This window comes from Calidris pugnax, unplaced genomic scaffold (genome assembly GCF_001431845.1).
Source record: "Calidris pugnax isolate Ruff unplaced genomic scaffold, ASM143184v1 scaffold147, whole genome shotgun sequence".
Lineage (NCBI taxonomy): Eukaryota > Metazoa > Chordata > Aves > Charadriiformes > Scolopacidae > Calidris > Calidris pugnax.
Window position 1 is genome coordinate 6467612 of NW_015092359.1, and position 23733 is coordinate 6491344.

At 36.1% G+C, this 23733-nt stretch overlaps 1 protein-coding gene across 2 annotated transcripts in view; it reads right to left on the reverse strand.

Moving 5' to 3' along the window:
- PSME4 (proteasome activator subunit 4) overlaps window positions 1-23733 on the reverse strand; it is a 75889-nt gene that overhangs the window by 31172 nt on the left and 20984 nt on the right. For both annotated transcript variants that reach the window (XM_014962476.1, XM_014962475.1), the window contains 14 exons: window positions 22136-22210; window positions 21513-21635; window positions 20925-21017; window positions 19763-20028; window positions 17990-18176; window positions 17257-17346; window positions 15601-15665; window positions 15353-15503; window positions 13639-13737; window positions 13182-13251; window positions 12660-12727; window positions 11888-12103; window positions 9711-9868; window positions 7465-7560 (listed from right to left, as the gene is read on the reverse strand). In XM_014962476.1, the coding sequence (XP_014817962.1) occupies window positions 7465-7560; window positions 9711-9868; window positions 11888-12103; window positions 12660-12727; window positions 13182-13251; window positions 13639-13737; window positions 15353-15503; window positions 15601-15665; window positions 17257-17346; window positions 17990-18176; window positions 19763-20028; window positions 20925-21017; window positions 21513-21635; window positions 22136-22210 (1757 nt within the window). The remainder of the gene's footprint in view (window positions 1-7464; window positions 7561-9710; window positions 9869-11887; window positions 12104-12659; window positions 12728-13181; window positions 13252-13638; window positions 13738-15352; window positions 15504-15600; window positions 15666-17256; window positions 17347-17989; window positions 18177-19762; window positions 20029-20924; window positions 21018-21512; window positions 21636-22135; window positions 22211-23733) is intronic.

The following is a 23733-nucleotide window of genomic DNA, read 5'->3' on the forward strand; positions in this document are numbered from 1 at the left end:
TATTTTCCCCCAATATAAATTAAATACACAAATTAAGTTCATATTAAGGTTTTCCTACCTATGAGACAAGGAACATTAAAGAGCAGTTTCCCACTTTTCCCCTAGGTAGTCTACAGAAAGATTACAAATCTTTGTGCTTCTCACTCCCAGCAAAACACATTCAGCTGTTCTTTGCCAGCTAACCAAGTTCCAAATGAAATCTCTACTATTTAAAACAAATCACAACCAACACTCTAAGCTCTCTTTATGTTTCAGGCTCCTGAGCAAATCCAGAGTAACAACTGAACACCTAGCATCCAGTAATCAGCCTGGTATAGTCCTTACATTCACAGTCCTTACATGCACTACAGAACTAGCCTGGTATAGTCCTTACATTCACCTTACATTCACAGTCCTTACATGCACTACTCCACAGGCAGAATGCTTTATTTCAACAAGGCTACTAATAGGATGAAAGTATTCTATTCAAAATGCAAAGAAGTTTTATAGTTGGCCCACAAACTAACATCCATGCTAGTGATGTTCAGCATTGTAATGTGTCAGCCACTGAGCCAGAGAAAACTGTGTTTTATTTCGGACACACAAAAGGAAGGAGGCATAAATTGTTTTTCTTAACTTCAGCCAATATTTATAACAAGACTCTCACGACAATGCTTCATACAATGGATAAATAACACTGTGCTTCATTTTGTTTCAACAGTTTTCAACGCAAATTGTGAATAAATCTTATGAACAAAGAGTATCCAACATTATAGCTGGAACAGAAATCCTAATTAAACAGAACTTTGAAGACTTCACTCCCTTATTTGCCACAGTACAAAAACTAAAGCATCTTTATTTGAGAAAGACTGATGCACTACATTTTTCAAACTCCAGACATTTTACAGAGCAGTAAAAGAGTAAAGCAGACTTTATTCAAGTCTCTGTGTGTTTCTCAGTATGGAAGTACAGTTCAGCAATTAGATACAGCTTTCAGAAAGAAACAACTTCTGGCATCACTCCACTGAACCAGCCGCAGAAGAATTTTTTTCTAATTGCAAAAAAACCCCTGTGCCATGTGAAGGACTACGTCAAGGGCTGCATCAACCTATTTTGACATATGCGATTAAGAGACAACAGTCGGAAGGTGAACAAGGAGAAAAGGGGGTTACTCACCGTGGAGGAGTAACTGTTTCCTTTCCTGTGTGCAGCTCCCCCAGCAGAGCTGGGAAGTTTCCTGGAGACGCCAAGAGAGGTTAGCTAGCCCTGCCCCTCCGCATGCCACATCACATCCGTACACATTTATAAGAAGTGGTCTTATCCTTGACCTGTAGTCTGAACACCTTCAGTGAAAGAACCTTAAGAAAGCTCCTACCGACGTCTGCAGCAGAAGTAGAGCAATAGAGCACTCTAACTAACCACTGTATTTAAGGAGGAGACAGAAAATGGACATTCTCTGAGTAAACCTGGTTTTGCTTCCCTAAATCAGCTGCTCAAGTGTTACCTTGTTCGTAAGGAGGCTGCAAGGAAGGTAAGGGAAGTGAACGGGAACTCAACTGAACATCAGTGAAAGACTTCTCAATCTTAAACAACTTTACACTGTCTGCATTTGAGATAATCTTTATTTGTATACCCTTGCAGTCATCACAACAAAAAGACTTTGGTATCATTTAAAATTACAGAGGCTTTTTAAGAAAAAGGGCAGACTGTTTGCACACAAGCATTATATATACCTGCACCCATCTTGTGTGCCCGAGCAACCAGCACATTGTGTTTCTGCAGACGCAGAAAAACTCCTTTTACTTTTCCCTCAACTATGTCCAGATAATTCCACACAGCTCTGACTCTATGGCTCTGAACACCTTAATTTAGCCATAAAAAAACACTGCTGTCATAAAGGATTGCTCCTCACAACCTCTAGCAGCCTCCTTAATGCTTTTTTTCTCTTCCCCTTTTATGTATCCACTCTGCATGAAAAAGTGATTCACAGAACACACCTGAAATCAATGGCTTCTCTACTAAAGATGAAGAATACTATATGCAATAACAACATAAATACACACTATTGAGTCATACAATAGTTTTCTATTAATTTGTTATTTATGGCACATCAGAAGAGAATTCATTCATCCTCCAAAAAAAGATGAAGTTTCAATTCCTTCCTAGTTGCAGGCTAAAAAGTAAAAAGTCAACATCAAGTGACATTTATTAAAGTTCTATTTGCTACTGAAATTTAACTATTCATTTCAATTCTGTCAAATTTCAATTATGCGTTTTATTTGTGCAAGGACTGTGCACAAATTTCTTTTCTACTGAATTGCCTATCTGTTCCCTAAACACCTGCTCATGTATGAAACACTCACAGTAACCCTAAGCATTTAAAATAGCACGAGCTATTTTCAGGAGGAGATAAATTATTTACATCACTCATGTAAAACACACATGGGAATTTTCCTCCCAAAATTGGGAAGAAAATAGAAATAAAAATCGCAAAGTACACATAAGAACTGCTTGGTGCCCAAAAAAGACGGAACGTTATGAAACCTAAACCTTTTGTGCTCAAGCTCACTGAACAAGGAAATCACTCCTCACTCACAGCAGCTATGCTGATGTGTATGTACACACACAGAGCACATACTTCTGAGTATACTGAGCATACCCAAGTCGTTGGTCAATTTAACAATGTGTTTTCTGTACTAAATATTATCACTTTTCCATTCAGAGACTACCAGTCATCAAAAGATAAAAAAAAGGAGTAACAGAAACTAATGAATCAACATGAAAACCATTACCTAGATTGACAGGAGATTCAAGAAGACTCTTGCCAATGTACACACTTGCTGTTAAACAGAAGTTTTGAAACCTTTACTCTACCCAGTATTTATTAAGCCGTGAAAACAAGGGCACTATCTGATCCTGTCGAACAAGGAAAACATACCAGACCAATGCTGGGGATTTTTTATTCAGTTTCAGCTTTATCAAACAATAAATAAAAATTAAATAAAGAAGAAACCAACAGAAAAACTTAGTATATTAACTATTCAAGAAGCAAATCTATTTTCAATAGCTAATAAACACAAACCACAGAGACATAAAACAGACTATTCTTGACCAGGAGAGATGAAAAAAGACATTTTGAAATTATTGGGTACTCTCAGGTATTTGACACTGAGGAGCAAAAAAACTCCATAAAAGTCCATAGGAAAGGACGAAGTAACTTCCCACTAAACTTTTAAATATGAAAGGTTTCTGTAAGTGAACAGTGCAACAGACTTCTAAGCACTATTTCCATAAAATTATGCTGATGAATTGTAATACACCGTCTATAATCAATAAAATGGGATCCTGGGTTAAAAGTACTAACACCGTCTATAATCAAATAAAATGGGATCCTGGGTTAAAAGTACTAGTACAGTAAAATGTAGTAGTCTCCACACTAGCAGAGAGGCCTTATATTTGCAACAGCTCTATTTTCCTACTGTAGAAGTAACTTCAAAAGAATTACAGCAACAACAAAACACCAAGCAGCAAATAGTTACTCTGTTAGTGGAAAGCAGTCTCATGCATTCATTTCTGCAATTTATTTTAAAGCAGAAAGATTTAGGATTTCAATCTAGATTCACTCATTTTCTTCTCCCAAAATACCGCTCATAACTTTTGTGATATTCTCATCCCTCTAGAAGACTACCACGCTTATGCAATACTGTGATTTAAAATTTATTAATCCAAAAAAACCCCAAACCTCACATCTAATGAATGGGAATTTTACACAACAACATTTGTTGTACGATAACCCATAATGAAATAAACATTTGGCCAGCTTGTGATATCTGTAGCATACAGTCAATATATAATTTTCATAATTATTTTTCCCTATTACTTAAGCAAAAAAACCCTACTTCCTCCCTCAGTGAAGTCATCTTGCTTCGCGCTAGTCACTGTTATGACTGAGTCATTGAATTAATGATCAGACTAGGTACAGTGGTCTCCTGCTGCTACAGCCTGCTCCTAATGAAGAAAGCAGCCTTTCTTCCTAATTTCTGCCACTGCCTTCCCCTGCCTGTCACCCCAAGCAAGGTTGCACAAATCCCCAAAACAACGTCGGTAAATATTTGGGTAACTTTCAGTTGTCAAACAGAAAAACAAACCCCCTGTGTTTGGGTGAAAAGCATCTTGGTGGCAGGAGCAGTCCGTGGGCAGACAGAGCTCACAGCACTGACTGAACCATCATCCCACCACACAGTTTTGTCACCGAGGTTCAAATTACAGAGCTCCACGCTTCTCCCCATCTACCTGACCTTCCTTTCATTCAGCGAGAAAGCTAGAGGGTTACAAAGGAACAAATAACTCATTATCTGGCTTTCTAAGCATGAATCTTCAGGCATCCTTAACCATCAAGATGAAGAAAAATCTAGCAGTTACACCTACCCAGCTCTAATTTACAGGCAGCACATACAACAACACTGTGCTACATGGTGTGTGATCAGCTACCGTTCATTGGAGTTAAGTGGCATAGGAGGTATCTGACAAGAAAACTCTTTACAAGAAAACTTGTAAAATTTTTTAAACTTAAATACATCAAGCCATTTCCAATACCTGCATTTAAAAACATTCCTATACTGCCATGTTAGGACACTGAATATCATCACCACTACTGATAAATTCTAACTGTGAATATGCAGTACTTAAAAAAAAAAAAAAAAAAAGCATTCTGGGTAACTGACTTAGTCACTGCCAATTAATTTTCAAATCTCAGTGCTTTATGTGCATTCCCACTATATATAATGGGAACAGGCTTGGGAATGTAAACTGGTATCTTAAAAAAATCGCAGGACTCACAACACAATAACCATTGCAATCAAACTTTTTTCCTATTTTGACAACAAGTTCATCAAAAGACACCTCCTACATCCAAACTGGATATAATTTTATGGACGACATATGGCACAGAAAACAGTATTCACAGTAACCTGCTTAATATTGTTTTGTAATTCAAAAGATATCTCCCTCATTACAAATATTCCAGTTATTTCTTGGGGAAGGAAGAGGAGGGAATAAGCTAGCAGAGAGGACATCTTTCTTCTTGGTACAATTCCCTTCTGTGACCCCTGCTTACACACAGTAACCCATTAAAACAGAGTATTAATTTCTTAAGAAGCAAAACTAGAATGAACACCATCTGAACTGGATGGATCAACTCAGCCTAATCTCTCAAGATGCTAAATTGATATTGACCTTTGTAACTGTTGTTCTTAAGTAAATTGAATAAACTGACAGGGATCCAACATTTCCTTCATATGAAGTACAATAGGATCTCTGAAGTATTCCGTTGACCTTACTAGGCCAAAGTAAAACCCACTGTGCACAGACTCACTTCCCTTAGATTGCCTCCTTCATTAAAAATCCACGTTCTGTTTGTGATAACTCAAATAATACAAAGAATAAAACCTAAAGTTTATGTAAATAAAATTAATCCAACTTCAGTGGGCAAATTCGAGTCCTCTATCAAGTCACTGAAAAGATAAATTGCTTTAACTATGTTTTTAGAAAGCCTTAAATGTAAACAAAGTTTGGATCCAAGACATTCTTCACAGTGGGTAGACATTTCACCAATACGCATAGTCCAAACCAGGTAATGGTGGATTCTGAAGCTCTGCAGGCATTTAGTAGAATGAACTATTGAGTTCCAAAATGATGAGAAAAGTCGGATTTTGATTTCTTTAGTAACAAATTGATTTCAGCATGTTCTCATGGAAAGCGTCGATGTTTAATAAAGCCAGCAGAGATAACTAACAGAATGAAGCAGATCTGCCATGAAGTGTACCAGTAACTTACAAGTTGATTATAGGCTAATGTCCTAATCTGTACACTGGGAATTTACAGACCTTGCCTAACAATATAAAAAGATAATTCTAAACAACCCACACCAAAACAAAATCAGGGGGTCTCCATGAACACAGTCTAACAACAGCTGCAATTCACTCTTCTCCACAGGTCATAAGGTTCTTTCTTCTGCTAAATGAAGCTTCCATTATTGACAATCAGATAGCCTAGATAAGGGTACAAAACTGCTTACTTTTACACAGGTGTTTATTCCTTGATTAACAGATTACCATAGTTACAACAAATTATTATCCTTTTTCTTGTAGTGTTAAAGACTTTTTTGACCAAGATAGCCCTGTATGTTGAAGTTCATGGCATCCAAGAACAAAAAAATCCTTCTCCTTTGAAGGACCAACACCAGAAACTCTGTCCCTGAACCCATGAGCCATAAGAATTGCCAGGGTCTAGTGCTTGCTGCCTAACAGATGCCAGGGCAGGATTCAGACAATCAAGAAGCAATGCTAACATGGTCCCACATTTTTCCAATATGGGCCAGCAGAACATTGCTGGTCCAGGAACAGTCAATGCCTCCTGTAAAGTGTTGGAGTCCTTATTTTAGAAAGCAGTCATAATCAGTCTGAATGCCCTGCACCGCCTCTAAGATGACTTCCTTTTACGTAATGGTAAAAGATGGCCTCAAAGTTCTCCAGCTGAACAAATGTTCTAACATATGTTCTAACTGAAGAGGAGCCCCTTCCACTGTACAAGCAGCGCTCAGAAGCTGGGCACCTGAAGCAATGCATTTTAGACTCTATCAATGTTCCTTGGCGCTTTTAGCAACTGGCACGTGGGCAAAAAATCTCAGCAATAACTTCAGTCACCAAATACAGACTCTGACCATAAGCTTAACTGAAACCCTCCATATTTTAAACATGATATGTAACAAGAATACCAGGATCAAACTTGTAATTGCCTCTAGCGTTAATATTCAACATACTTCCTTAAAGAAGTCAAAGCTACAGCAACCCCATTTATTGAAAAACAGTCTGTTTTAAAGCCTGAACTACTGTAACGCGACAGAAAGTTCCTATTACTTCCAAAATGAACGTTTGCCCAAGCACTTTTGCTAGAGTCACTTAATATGCCAGCACCAGTCACCAGGTTCTGCTTTGACATTATTCACAGGTGTTTGAGCATTCAAACAGCACTTATTTCCTATTTGAATACGAGAATAGAGCTGGCAAGAAGTTAAGTTCAGAATGTTTATGACTTTATTCGTTCAGGGTGACAGGAACATTAGAAAGATGGGAGTGCACTATGGTTTGAAGGCTTTTTTTAGAGGAGGAGAAACACATAAGCAAATGCCTAGCTTCCATTTCCTTTACATAAAGTACCATCAGAAATGCAGTGCCATCACCTACCTTTTTAAAACATTTTCACTCTTGCACAAAAAAAAAAAAAATCACTTAACATTTTCATGTTATAAGTACTCAAGTGTTTCTGTTTTTGAAATAGTGATTCAAATTTCTGTATCTTTATACTAGTATGAGAGCTCCTTAAAAATAGCCACTAGAATTAGATGTGTGATAATAGCAATAAGCACTAAAAACCAGTATGAATATAATTGCTAAGAATGTTTATGATATAATAAATTTTACTTACAGATGAGCCACCCTTTCTCCTTTTAGAGGAGGCAGAATGTTCCCAGAGCCAATCAAGCAGTTGTGCACTATAGCAAGGCACTGCTGCACATCATCTCTTAAACAAAGAAGAAAAACAGATTACTTATCTGTTAAATGCTTGAAAATATACAAATAATAAACCATATTTTTGTGAAGTTATATAAAAGCCCTTTTCTTTAGCTATATCGCTTCTAAACACAAGAGGGAGCACTACAGAAATCAATCTTTTTGATTTTTGATTCAACCTAATTCTATTACAGAACTCCAACATTCAACTTTGTTTTCTGAAAAACTTGGTTTGGAGATTTTACATTCTGAAACAGTGAAGGAAACATCAGTATAACAAGCTAAATTGATCTCAAAACAGACAGCTTTACCACAAAAAACTTATTTTGAAGAATTTTTTATGAATCTCAGATAAAATTCATGAAATAACTCTCCACACTAAGACCAAGAAAAGTCCTTTCCACCATGAGTAAGATGAGGGAACATTTTCTTTATGAGTGAATATTTTACAGTGTGAAGATAAATTATAATGCAAGAACATGAACAACTTTTTCTGTTATTTTAGAGAATTAAGGAATTTTGTTTAAAGCTGTCTCATCTAAAGTGGTAGCATTTAGCATACAGCTAGAAGTTTTGCCCTTTGTTTTCATCCTTGTAGATAAGTAGCTCTGATTTATAAAATAACTCCTTTGAACCCTCTTAAGAGGTTCCCTAACTGGAGAGCTCTTAGTACTTGTGCATTACTTATCAACTCTCTACATATATATATGTTCAACAAAGGCTGTTATAATTTTTAGTTTTATCTTTTGTAATAGAAAAGTCTTACTCTGAAGCTCCTAAATACATAAAAAAATGCTTGATTTCCAAGTATTACTTGGTGGAATACTGAGAAAAAAAAAAAAAGAAATTTGACAAGAATTCAAGCTCCAGAAATATTGCAATTCAAAGCAATAGCAGACTCACCTAGTATCTCATTTACTCAAACCTGTTATTCCTTCGGCAACTAATGGTATTCTCTACTCTGGCAGCTTTGCTATCTTGTGTTCCAATTTAATTTGCAATTCCTGCACTTGGCTATATTCTCCCATATCACCACCATTAGAAATATATTTCTACTAGTTAGCTCAGTGAAGCCATGACCAAATCAAAGTCCAGTTCTGTTATAAATTAACTGCTTTACATAAAGTGCCAAACAGAAAAGAAAAACATTGAAAGAAACATACAAATAAACTTAAGAAATAAGTTACAAAGCCTTAAGTAGGAAGTGTATCCTAGTCTAAATATACTTTCTGATTGCAGTTTAGTGGCATTGATTTGTCAAGCATATGCTGTCTTTTCAGATTAGACAATGTGGGAACTTTGTCAGAGAAAAGTATTTCTAAGTCTAATACACCATGCCCTGTTCCACGTAGGGCAGTACTTCACTGCATGAGGTGTAATGTCACATGCTGTGAACATCAAGTGAAGTATATATAGCTGCAAGGACACGAAGGTTTAACATGAGAAATAAAGAATGTTCAAGATTTAATGCTTGTAAACAGCTTTAGCTATTTGATACTTGTAAATGCTTTAGCACATACTAAAGTCATGATTATTTTGTGCTTAGGAGACTAACCTTATGAAGCCACAGTTTTACACTAACAGAGTTTAACAACATTGGGCAATAGTATTCTTGTCTCGGTTTCTATTTTTTATGCCACTGACTCTGCATTACCTCCTCAGTTTCAACACTGCCACTTTTTGCAGGGACACACTATGTACTGAATCCATTTACTCATAGGAAGGAGGGGGAGAGAGGCAGATTTCCAAGCCAAATCAGTTCTGCGTTCCACGTCATAGCTTAGGAAAACAAATGGTTGTGCCAAAATAACAAGATAAAAGTCTAGAAGACTTTTTTTATTGCTGACTACAGATAAATGGAAACACTACTTGTGGTATGTATTTAAAAAAAATCTGGAATAGAAAAGTCTTCATATCAACTTCAAGTGTCTTAAGACTTTTTTTTTTAAAGTGTTTCTACTCAAATTAACGTGTTATCAATTTTATGAAATGCACTTTCAAGGTAAAGGTACTCTTAAGAGTTAAAAATCCTGGGAGTTTTGGATTAATGTAAGAGACAGTAACATTATAGTATTTACTCCTTATGGGCAATGGCTACTTAAAGTAGACTAGACTTAAGTGGATAAATAGACCTTCTTTGTATTGCCTATCACCACTAACCTCGACATTTCTAGTTCTCCAGTTGCATAGTGCTCTAGTTTGGTGAGCTCAGGCTGAAGAAAAGTATCCAGCAAATAAAAAGCGAAGTCTATTTCCTCAGATGAAGGAACATGCCACTGGATGTCCAAGTTCCACAGGTCACCTGGTTTACCCCAGTCCTATAGTAAATGAAGACATTTCTTATTAATCAAATTATGAAGCAAACCGTCCTTTAAAAAAAATTAGCATTTAAGACTACTAAAAATACTCAAACACATGACTAGCTACTGCTGTAAAGCTGTTATCCTGACAAATCCAGAAAAAACACAACCAAGAACACAATAAAACTGAATAGAAATCCCAAACCTACTATAACGTCTACATGTACCTGGAAAACACCACATACCTGAAAGGGCTAAAAGGAAAAGGACTGTACTGATCTAATTGAAACAGAACTTTGTAATTCCTTTGGCTAGATAAAATTCAGAAATATTCTTAAGTACAACTCAGACTTTTGATACACCTATAGAAGCCAGCCCATTTAATACTATTTCTTTTCAGTTTTGAACCACGATCAGGAAACCTAGCACTTCAATTTTAATAATAATTAAAAAAAAAAAGAAACGTAAATTTTAAGTTGGACTTTCTATACAGTGGTAGGTCATCCCATTACAAAGACACATTTTAATAGGTTGGCTTACAAAGAGCTCAGACTTGCTACAGAATCACCACCACTTGATTATTTAGAAAATAAAAGTAAATAATTGTCACTAATTATTATTCAAACATGAAGTCCATAGGACTATATTAATTGATAGGCCTTTGCAGTCTTCACTCTCCATTTCCTGTCTTTGTCCAATTTTACACAGTAATTTAAGATTACAGAACTTCTCCACCTGTTGATGGTGGTCTGACTAGACAAAAAATACGAAGAGCTACAGTAGTAAACTTACTCAATGTAGCGTGGTCTGACTAGACAAAAAATACGACGAGCTACAGTAGTAAACTTACTCAATGTAGCCTATTACTTCTCTTCCTTAGAAGAGCAGACTAGTCCTCCATGAATATGACTTGAGAAAGTGACAGCACTGCAGCATTACACTGCAGCAGGGTAGGAAGCATGTAAGCTTAATTAAGAGTTGATAAAATATACATTTTCTAAAGTAGCCACTCATGCATGGAACAGCAAAGTAATTGTGCATTTTTTCAATTCAGAGTAGAAATTATTAAAAAAATAATCTTTTTTTTGTTGGGGCATTTAATTTTTTGTTTGTTAAATGAGTATCTGGTCCAACTTGATCTTCCCATCAGTTTGAAAAACTGTACTGGCTTTCAGTAACAAGCATTTACAACAAGTTGTAAAACTCTGTAAGAGAACATTTTTCAGCAAAATGCAGCTTTACATTCAAATAGGCCAGCTGAAAACCGCCTGTAATACTGGTAAATTGACCTCAAAGTCTTAACAGCAGACTAGCATATTACTTTTGACAGTTTCAGTAATTTTTAATATTGTCACTTTTACTTTTGTTTTATCACAAGCTCAGCATAGAATCATTGGTTGTTTTCTTTTCTGCCTACCTGCAAAATACCATACCATTTTTCTCTTGCAATTGTTTTGCACTGATGGTCTCATTTTTCCATGCACTCACCATTACTTGTTATATCTGACAACCACATTTATAGGAAGAGGCACAAGGAAAGGCTGCAGCTCTCATCCACAAAATCAGATGAAAGACTAAGTTTCTCCCAGTGCAACAATGCTTCCTATTACTGGATATTTAAGTTAAAGTGAACTGCAAAATTCTCCTGCTAAATTCCAAACTTAATTTTTTTATACCACTGTACTTCATGATAGCTGGGTCTCAAATGCATCATATATTACAAAATTAAGAAACATGAGCAGGCAACTCTTGCTTTGTATTATCTTATTGTAGTCATGCAATCATTGTAAAACACGTCCTATATCACATTATAAAACTTCTCAAAACAAGTCAGTATTCATTTTTTTGCTATCAATACAAAGTAACTCATAATTTGCTATACATTTCCAAGCCCAAAGCATCTTTCAATTACACTTTCCATTGCTGCTACTTATGTTCAGAAATTTCCAAATAAAAACAAATATTATATAGAGAGTATGATTGCTTTTTCAAAAAGAAAGTCAAATCCTCTAATCCTAAATAAATGAAAATCCTTGCCTTGATAGGAAAGTATTCAGAAAGAGGCTTGTCAAAGCCACCTGGCACACTGCAGTATTCTGTGGGGTAGATAAGTGTAGCAGAACGAAGAAGATGATGCAGTAGGTTACAAGACAGAATGTAACCCTGCTTACAGGTTAGATGTAGGGTTCGCTGCAGTATCTTCCCAAGCTGCTCCCTGTACGGTAGCAACTTCTTCCCATCCACTCGAGTGATCTAACAGGAAAGACAAACATTTCAGAGGTAAACATCACTGATTTTGTTCTAGATGACTAAAGAGAGGATTGTAGCGCTCAAATGATCCTGTACCAAGTTTCATTCTGTGTGTCACATTGAGTTCAAATTAAAGATTGAACTTGCACATGAAGTAGCACTTCTACTGACACTGGAAAAGTGTAACAGATAAGAACTGTGATATATGTTGCTTCTCAACCCCATTCAAAAATTTTCTGGCAATACTTGTATAGATTTTGAAATTCATTTTAAAAGATATATCTTTATCAAAAGCATCTTATGTTTTTCGCTGCATCAATCCCTCCTCTTTAACCCACAATAATTGCATTAAATGCTTTTATTCCACATACACACTCTACATTTATTTGATTCAAACAGCAGTTACTGACATCCCATTTAAAGTTAGATAAGAAAATGTTAGATAAGAAAACTCATGCAGTGTCATTCAAACATTTATTTCATCTTAATAGCAGAAGTTCTTCTTATTTCAGGAGCACTAAACAGGATACACTCTTAGGTTGAACATTCTTTGCAATACCTCTGACAAAAGCTGAAGATTCCAAAGTAGCTCCTTATCTAGTTCTTCATCATGTAATACATCATCATCTAGAGGAACAAGTGATAAGCATAGCTGTAATGATGCTGAAATCAAGTTTTCCCAACAAGCTAAATCATAAAACAGATGCTTGCATCCCAAAAGTTTACTTTCAACACTCCTATTGCAACCTTCCAATTCATACTGCACTCACGTGCACCTGGGAGGTACTTCAGCCAACTTAACATCTTGAATACTTTTTGAGAAATTGAGGAATGTCTAGAGATATTTTAAACTACCACATTTTTAAAGAAGCATGCTCCTATAGCTTTTTTGATTTGTCTTGAAATTATACATAAATAGCTGCTTTGATGGTTGTTTTTTTAGATGAAATATCAGACAGAATTAATTTTCCATCACTGAAATCAAGTCACGGAAAACAAAGAAGTTTTAAATATTATTTTCAAGTTTAAAAGAAGTCAACCGAAACCAAAGCAAATAACACTAGAAATCTCTTAAACTTACTGACTGTGAGGTGAGTTATAACACTGCAGCAATGTGGTACAAACAGCTTCAAAGATTCCTCAGGGCGGCACTGGAAACAGCATCATAAATATCCCATTTTAAAAAAAAAGAGAACGCCTTATGGAACTCAGCACACACATTGATAAGAATCTCTTAACATTATTATTGAAAGAGAGAAGAATAGGTTGTATCTCAACTCCAATTCAATCTAGAGCAGTCTGACTCCATGAGTTTTAAACACTCAATAAAACCTACATTTAACATAAATGCAAGAAAAAAAACTTTGTGAAAGAACCTCTTGAAATATTGCTGTATGCAACCATCCAATTTTAGAAGACATAATATTAAGAACCACCTGCATTTAAATAATAAATAAAGATATAACATAAGAAAAACTAGTAGTATTGGCTTTTTTTTTAAAGTAAAGATCAAGTGCAGTCAGAGCATTTTCTCTCACTTTTACTGCAGCTCGGCACATATCGGCAACCATTCGACCAGCAACTCTTGTCTCAAATATATTTGAAACAGCAAAGTTAAAAACCTTCTCCAAGGCGACCTAAAAATGAGTACAAAAAGATGGAAGTTACTTTTTTGAAAAAGGAAACTAGGTATCATTAAATGTTTGATGCTACACGTCTGTACATAATGTATTCTTTTAAAACCGAAGACTGAAACCGTAATTCATATTAAAAAAAAAAATCAGAACAGCAATATAGAAAAAACAGTTCTGTAGAATGCTGAAAGATGAGTGAAAAGGAACTACCATCACAATGAAAGCTGACAATAATATAAAATAGAAAGATTAAAAACCAATGTGAATAGTAACTACTCAGGGCAAAAATCCCAAATATTCTCAGCACACATGACTTGCACTCTATGCAACGCCTATGTCTAATTGTACAACTACTGCCTTGAGCTGGAGAACAAAGGCTGCTGCAGAAGTAGCAATAACAAAAGGTTTCAGTCTGCAGATTTTTACTTTTTTTCCTATTTATTGCAAGACTCAATTACAGTAACACATTATACCAGGAAAACAGATGACAGGGTCCACTATCACTAAAATAATTCAATTACAGGATGGTCTGTATTTCCCTCCTCCCCCCAAGAGTTTATAAACAAAACACACCGAGTGCTTTCACTGGTAACATAATGGGACACTGCCTTCAGCTGGAGATCATAGACACTTCTCAAATGTACACTTTGGGAAGAAAGGAGGTCAGATAAATCTTGTTGACTAATGTAAGCTTGGGATGTTTCTGAGGAACTACACAGAACAACAGGTTTCTCTGAATTAAGTCATTTAAGTCACAGTCCGTTGAAAAGAATGCTATGCTATTTTACATGTGAAAGTGAAGCCAAGATATCCCTTAGTTAACAAATAAATAGGGAATTGACTATCAACTGTTCAAGTGGCCAGCATGTTTAAAAGCAGCCTATTAAAGCAAGGCAAGCTGAACTGTAATACAGTGTAGATTGCATATGATTGCTTTAATAATGAACAACCAGGAAAAATACAAAATAAATATTTAATGACAGCAAAGAACTAACTTAAGACTTACATTAACCAAAATGCAATGGTTCAAGACATACAAAACCTAACACCTCCAAATATATACGTAACGTAATCAGATTAAAATGCATTAACTCAACCTGCAAGGAAAGAATCTGTCCATGTATCAACATGGATTCTCCATCCCCCTCCCTCAGAGTTATTTTAATCCAGATAATTTTTCTGATCCCATTACCCCCTACAGCTCCTTGAACAGCTTCTTCTGCCCAGCTTAAGAAGTAGTAGGGAGGAGCAAAAAAAGGAAAGCAGGGGACCGGGTTGGTTAGCATTACCATCAAAAGACATGAAAAAATCAATACCCTTTTATAATCCTTTATGATGTCAGTATTTTATAGGTGATAAAGTAAGCTGTTGTAATGATCTCTCCTAACATTTACCAACAGCTGGCAAGAGAGCATCAAGGACCTAAGAGCTCTCTACTGATGTATATAAAATCATAAAACAAATTCACATTAAGTCCTAAACTTCCCCTCCCAGCCTCTTCTCTGGTTAAACGTGAAAGTTTAGGACAATGAAGGAAGGAAGGATCTGAATGCACCAGTCATTCACAACTGAAAAATAAGCCTCTTAAAGTTAGATGGAAAGCTTGTGTGCTACATACCTTAAATATATCCTTTGAACACTGAGTGAGGATTGTACTGAAAGTAGAAGAGAGACCTAATTCCACTAGACTCTCTAGATGAGTCATTTTCTCAGTTTCAGTCTCCTCTCTTGTTTGTTCTAGTGTGCTGCTCTCTATAAGTCCAAAACATCTACACAAATACAATAAGTACAATTTTAGTAAGTGGAATTTGAAAGTTTTATGAAAGTTCCTCATGCCAAGCTTTCAGGTATCCTTAGGATACTTACCTATCCATAAACTGTAGTACAAAATCCTCAAATTCAGCAGTTGCAGAGCACAATTCTCTTTCCACCTACAGTTTACCAATGCAAAAGAAGCACAAAGGGTTGACTTTTCTTAAGGAAACATAAATTTAATTTCCTATGTTAACTACTTCAAAAACACTTTCAGTTTTTAAATCATGTATGCTACAGTGCATTTCTCAAAGTTTGTATAGTCTCAAGTACATTATATGAAACAATTACTACATTTTCTTTACACTGTGATAACAAAATTCCTGGATTTGAAGTTCAGCCAAACAACATCTCAGGGTGCAATCAGGTCTGCCTCCATGGATACAACCTTTGGCCTTACTACTGATCCTCCTTTCCAACAAGAGGTCAGCGAGTGCCAACTGTGGTGACAGACTTGGCTCTGCTGACATATTTATGTTAAATGTTCAGCATACAAACTCCTCTGTTTTTATTTCTGAGTGCTGCAGCTCTGGAGCAATGAAATTAACCTTCTTCCAGTAGCTAACCATTCAGAATCTCTGCAATCTACAGCTACTAGCTGTTCTCAGAGCTACAAGAGGAGATTTCTAGCAACAGATGAGACATTTTACGTGGCAGTAGTCCATTACCATAGTGGACGCCGTTGCTGCTGCCTTATTTGCTATATGCCAGATACAGCTTCATCATCTGTGCTTGAACTACCGTATCAAAAGCAGAATCAAAAGCCTAGTGATACCCAGAGAAACAGAAAAACGATTTCCCATTGTTTCCTGTATTTTTCGCTATGTGGAAAAAAAAAGGACAAACTATTTAGAACAATGATGGAGAAATGGAGTGCAAGGAGCTCTAAAACTAGAGATGAATATGAGCAGGTGTGACTGTTTAGAAATTATTTCTCATAGGAGGAAAACAGTCCTGAAAAGTTTTTTGAAAAATAACTACAAACAGTTGGGGTTTTTCTGGAGGATTTTTTGGGTTGGTGGGGGTTTTTGTTGCTTTTTGGGTTGTTTTTTGTTTTTTTTTAAACACATACAAAGTTTTCAACAGGAGACCAAATTCCTTCCAGAGTCTCCCAATCAATTAGTTACCTTTTACCTCATTCTAAGTTGGACTAATTTTGAACTAGAAATGATGCACATACATCTCACAGCAACACTGTACTCATCTGCTTTTTTTGGTTTTATTTACTGTTACCTTAATGTCTTACAGTGACAAAAAGTTTCAAAAATATAGTGGTAACAAAGCTGCTTTTTATTAGACTCAGAAAAACTTAGATGGCAACAGACCTCTGAATGTCACTGTAGTCCAACCTCCTACTCAAAGAGGGCAGACTTTAAGTCACATTACATTATGCAGGGCCTTGTGCAGCTAAATTTTGACATAAAAACATTTATCTGTCTGAATTTAAAAATTATCTCTACAATAACCTATGACTAAGAAGTAATGCCAAGAATACATTGCCAATTTGCATGCGTATGTCAGCTCTATCACACTGACCAGAAGCAAATGGGATCCACATCATTTTTTGGGTTGCATTTCTGTTTACCAGTTTTACGTATACAAAAAGAGAGTAGCAAACCTCTTACAGTTCTGAAGAGATTATTACATTGCTAGAAATTAAACTGAAAAGTAGGTTACAGTTTTGTTTTCATAACTGCACAGCACTCTTACCTCTGAAAGATCATCTCTTTCTTGCAATACAGATGAACAGTCTACTAAAGGCACCAAAGTAGAAAACGTTGCGATAAACTGGAATGTAATCTGTTGAGAGTTGCAAACAGCTCTTTAAGAAGTGTTACGGTATTCTACACATTAAATATCTTTTGCAATTAAGGCATGGGAGCTAAAGCAAATCATTACATTAAAAAGAATTCCAAAGCCTAATTCTTCCACCTCAAAGCTTCAATAGTTATTTCTGATTTCATATCTAAAACTGTGCAAAACCCCCTCAATTTTCTGACAAAAGCAACACTTACTTTGTGCTGAACTTTACAGTTACAAAACCCCTATAATATTAATATTGTTTGAATAGTCAATTAATAGGGATTCCTGAAAATGTGAGCTTTTAGGAGTTAATTTAATGAAAACCTAGTGATAAAAGCCTTTCTATTGATCTTAAAAGACCAGGAATATTTACTAGGAGCTTTAGAAAATCTATTTTATCTTGGCTTTTTCACAATCCAGTGTTAAAGATTCACTTGTCATGTCCAATAAGCCAAAAGCATTATTATAAATTAGATGCTTGCAATATTAACTTTTTATAAATAGAATTGTGCAGGAACAAAATCGGGCTAAGAACTTCTGGAAATGTAACTTGCTTTCATACAAAAATTAAAAAAGCTTTCAGAGCAAACTGGTTGGCTATCTTCTAAAAAAAAAAAAAAGGTAAGATTTATACACTCACCATACATTTGCTGAAGTCATTTGGATCCACCCCAGGCAATGCTCTCATCAGTAGAGGTAGCATGTGTGTTGGACCTTCTGGAAACCACTTCCCCCCAGATACCAGACTACGAGCTACTCCAATTACACAGCTTAAAGTAGCTGTGAGCTGATGAGGTTCCGTCAATGTCTCAAGTGCAGGATATGTTCTATAAAGTTTAAAAGCAGCCATATTAGGAACAATAATGTTTTGAAAGTCTTCAAAGAAAATAAAAGTAGATCGCATATGCTATTTTCTACAGAAATCAAAATTTCTGCAAAAAAACCACAAGCAAATCAATGGTTCCAAATTTTTTTGTGATCTTCTTCCAAAAGACTTAGCCTTGCTCTGTTAGAAAACATTCTTTCCGTTTGATCAGTCCTATTCACAAAAAATTCAGAATTAAATAATTCTGCTGCAGTTGCAGCACAGAAATTAACAACTGCTTGGGCTTCTAGATTCAAAGCTATGACGACTTTCACGTTTGAACTTTAAGCTAATGCAAGTTGTGAACTTAAAAGAGTAAGGTTCTTGTGACAAGCATGAAAACTTGCCTTGATTGCCTCTACTTCAATAAGGGATATACTACTTAGTCTTACATTAAAGTCCATATCTTCTTTTATAAAAAACTATTAAGTTACCATGATTTTTAAACCTTTTCTACACTGACTATCTTTCAGCAAACTGTGTAACATTTCCTACTGTTATCAACAACCTACAGTTCAAACAGGACATAGTGTTACCCTTGCCCTATGTCATTCAAAGCACAAAGGACCTACATCTACACAACAAAATGAATTTGGAATTGCAGCCAAGGCAAACATACTGGTGATAGTTTGTACTACTGAGCAGATGTTCAGTCTGCTCTCAAAACAAAAAAAGTAGTCATATCCAATAGGGGCATCCATTGCTGTCCCTCTTAAAACTGTTATGCTTGATGTGTTTTCATCATCTATGCTTAAAATATTTTCATGTAAGAGCAGATTTATAAAGTTTTTACAAACGGTTGAATCAGGAAGGTTGGAATGGAATGGAACTCAGGAAGGGCTCTTCAAGACAAACTAATTTACTGTTTTTACAATAGGAGTTGAAGTACACAAGACTACATAGGATGGGGAAAATGGAGGAGGACTAGGAAGAAAGCTTTTCATTGTGGCAGGAAAGAGTCACATTTTTCTTTTGGAATGTCAGGGATCAAGGTATTAGTAATAGAAAAAACTAAGTATTTTACATGGGCATGTACTTTAGTGATTTGCTTATGAAATCAGAAGCAATGACAGTAACTTTAAACTATCTGTAACATACTCTGACACAAAACAAATATAAAACATACGCTTATTACTACACAAATATACAATACCATCATTTGTACTTGTCCCAGTTGAAAGCTAGTGAGAAGACATAAGGTGGCTCCTGAACAAAGGGTGCAAAGTTGCTTTTTCAACTGATCTACCCACTATCTGATACAAAACACTGACAGAAATGCAAACCCCCTGTACTGCACAAGCTATGAACAGCTCCCAGAGCTATTCCATTTGCCAGGTGCTTTAAAAAAACAAACCAAAGTAAAATAAAAACCAAAGTCCTCCCTCGCTCCCTGTCCTGACTCAGGGAATTGCTCAGGTGTGTGTATTAGGAGTTCCTGCCACTGGAAGCATTCATTTGCAGCAAACAAGTGGCTTATCATTTAACATGACTGCTTTGCATATTTATTTCTTGGAAAGAGAACACAGAAGTTGTTTCTGCCGAACTTACTTCTCAAGTACAGGTGGAATTACTAATTCAGGACGCATCAGTGCAAGATTCTGCAGGGCTTGGGCAGCCTCCAGGCTTCCAGTTTTACTGAACATAGCCAGAAGAACAGGTTGAATAATGCACTCTACAAAGTCTGTAACATCCTGATCAGTAAGTTTATGACTATCAGGCACAGGAGTTAACCAAGTCATTTTCTTGTAGCGCTCACGATGCAGCCTTCTGACAACACTGCTGGGTAACCTTTGAAGTAGTTTCATCAGTTTGTTCTGTTGATTAAACAGGAAATGGTATTCAATTACTTGGTAGCAGCAGAATCTGAGCTGCTAAGTGTACAGACAACTAATAAGCTATTATCTTGAAACTACGCAACTGCAATAGAAGAAAATGCAGAAAAGCTCTAAAACACATGTTCACAATTTGTCATTAAACTTCATGTCCCAAAATATTAACAGTTTTGCTGCCAGCACTATGCCTTATGATTTTAAATAAAATGAAAAAAATATACAAAGGATATGGTCAAGAATCAAGATTATTTACCAGTAATTAGAACATCTTTGAGAGCATTCTCCTGACATTGGTATGTAAGCAAATATGCTATTCTAGAACAAGTCAGCTCCTTTGGCACTGCTTTGATCAGCCATGCTATTGGTACTTTCTATCAGCTACTACAGATTCTTACATTCTTTAGCAGAAGACTCCACTATCTACACCATCAAGAAGTTATGCTTCATCAAACTAGAGAAGCATTAAAAATCTTTTTTGCTTTGATCAAAACTAGATTTTTCTAACTTGGAGACAGTAGGTCAGTAATATGAAAGCTATGTCATACAATCAATACTGATGCTATATAACACACTCCTTTAAAGTGCAGGCTTCTTTTTCCTAGGTATTTATGAATCAGATGTCTAGTTTTGGGCTTCTAAACTGCACTTCGGTTAGATGTTTGAAGAACACTTCCATTAGCTATGGTACTGACAGCAGAATAAAAGTATGGTTTGAATGACAGTACAATCACATATCTTGAAAATTAAGGCCTCAAAATATTATATACCCAACAGATGACCTGGCTACTGGAGCACATAGCATATCTACCAACATGTTTGACAGGTTTGACTGTCAAAATTACAGCCAAAGTTATTATTTTTACATGCAAAAAACTCACCAGCCAGCGCCCATTATTTGAAGGGTGGTAAAAAGAGGCAATGCTATTGAACAGTCCAGATAAATGTTTTTGCACTAGTTTACTTGGTCCACCCTGTAAAAAATAATAGAATTTTATTACACAGAGTAAATTAAAATGTACAGCTAACACAGTAATACGAGGTTGTATGAGTACTACGAGCATTTTCATTTACAGCAACACCTAAAAGCATCAAATCACATCTGCAAATTCCCTCCCTTCCCCACTCTCAGCTCAGCACAAAGTAGCAAGTTTTTTCCATCTGCTCTGATGAGGTTCACCCTAAAAGAGTCGTTCAATTGCTCAACAGCAGCCAAGTGTGTACCCACAGCGGTGCTCGTAGCTGGCTGTTCACTTCCAGAATGCCACAGACCAGGGCTGTGAAATAAACCTTTCCATCCACATTCCAAACTGACAGTGAAACAATGTACTTTGAAACAAACCTTGGGCAAGAGATAGCCTAAAAACAACTTCCACAATGAGCTAAAAAGAACAAACATTTTTTTTAAATACATACTTGCTTAAAGCTTTGCACTAGTTTTTGTTTCACTTTATGAAAAAGTTACTAACCATCATGGCTGTGATCCACAATACTGCATGTCCTACATCATAAGCGTTTGTTAAGAACCTTGGAACAACAACTTGATTGCTTCCCACTGGAAGATTTAAACTCCTCAAGATTCTGGTAAAAATCTGAAAAAAGAAAAACAAACATTGGCATAAAATTTATTAATTTATCCCATAAAGCTGGCGTAAGTTAATTTTCTAATCAAAAGTTGTTGGGTGGTTTTGCAAACAATATAACAGATATGAACATCTTTTAAAGAAATCCATAAGCTGAAAGAAGATTCAAAGTTTATATATACTGTTTATCAAAAGAATGTCATTAAGGGCCATTTCCATAAGAACATGGGATTAGTTAACCAATCAGACATGATTAATCTAGTAAGGCACATCATTGCTTTGACTTGGTTTTGAGTGATAACAGTAACAACTTCCAATGCTTTCTGTTACAAAAGGATGGCTCAAATTTTCAAAGTTAAACTTAGGTTTTCAAATGAATGCACCTAATTTGAAAAACTGGGGCACTGCAGTATAAGACCCATACAGGGAATACAGAATATTCTTAGCATAGTAACACTGAAGACTTATCTCAAAGTAAACAATTTCATAAAATGAGAAACAAACATTACCTTTGGTACATATGGATCCCAGTCTATGTACCCAATGTTGTCAGTGGCCAAGCGAGCAAATAGATTTACTAGATGCTGAAAACAACCATAAAAGAAGGAAATATTAATTAGAATATATTTATTATAGAAGATGCACAAACCCCTCAATCTACTTTACAGATACAAGATACTATAGCACTTGTAATAGGAGATTTCACTCTATCAGAAGCCAACAATATGTCGTAATGCAGCTGAATTCCTACCTTCAGGAGTCCTACTTGTTACTCATCTGAGCACTAACGAAGCAGGTAATCGTGATCTAAGTTCTGAGATAGGGGCATATATTCTGACAGGCTGCCTAAGTCTTCAGGGTTTTTTTAGAACATAAAGATGTACTAATGATACTTTTAGAAGGTATTCCCACACTCTCCCTTTCCCCAAGCTCTGTGAATTAACATGAAGGACAGAATGCATCACTACCTTTTTATTTCTCAACTACTTATTGTTAGAACAACTGTAAAGAACAGCAGATGAACAACAAATTTATACTTCAGCTATATGATGTCAAAAACTTTAGCTTTTCATAAGAAACATCTTTTCCTCTTTTGAACAGCTCTGAGCTTTTTCCCTTTTTGAACAGTTTCCACAGAGCAGAAGACTCCTGGTAGTAGCTTACAGAAAGACATCTTTACTGAGCTTCAGAGTCCTTCAAGCACTACCACCATTTTATCAACAGGGCATAGCAGAATATTCATCTCTGCAGCAAAGGTTTGGAACAAACTCCAGGGACAGTTGGAAGAGAGATATCCCAGCAAACCCACAACATATCTTAAGCAAACCAAAAATCTTGTAACAGAACAGGCTCTAACTTGGTAATTTCATTGAATTCTGTAACAGAAACCTGCCACCTACCTTCACAGTCTTTGCATAGAGGACTATTTGGATTGGCTACTGGAAAACATGCTAAGGATGTTTCCTAACCCTACCAACACACACATTAGGAATCCTCTTACATACAAGAATAAGAAAGACAGGCTCTGTAGAAGATGAGAGGTTTGGGAAGACAAACCACTTCCTTTGAAAGGAAAGGACCCTGTGCTATCCATTTTGGCTGCCAATGCATCATCTGGTTCTTGATAACTTGGATCAGAAAGTGACATGCCATGCATACATTCCACAGTAACATTGAGCTGGAGCCACTTAACAAGTGCTTAAGATTGTCAATTCATCTCATGGTGCTTCCTTGCCAGCAGAGCACTCTCACATGAGCTGAACATCGATACTGGCCTAAAACAGCACCTACACAAAGGCATTGAAGAAAATTCAAACAATGCATCTTGAAGGACCATTTAGCTTCTGCAGGACCCACCCTACTTAAAGTGCACCTGCCTTTGTTGATGGCTGTCACATTTGTAAGCTTTGTTTTATACATGTCTGTGGCTTGTAAAGGTCACAGGCATTAGCTGTTCAATAGGATGGCAGTATGTGACTATCCATGAAGAAATAAATAGATACTCCCTTGCCAGAAGACAGTCTCACGAGTCCAAAAGGGAACTGGAAGATGTCCGCAGGAAAGAGAGTTATCACGACTCGAACAAAAAAGGACATGAAGTCTTACT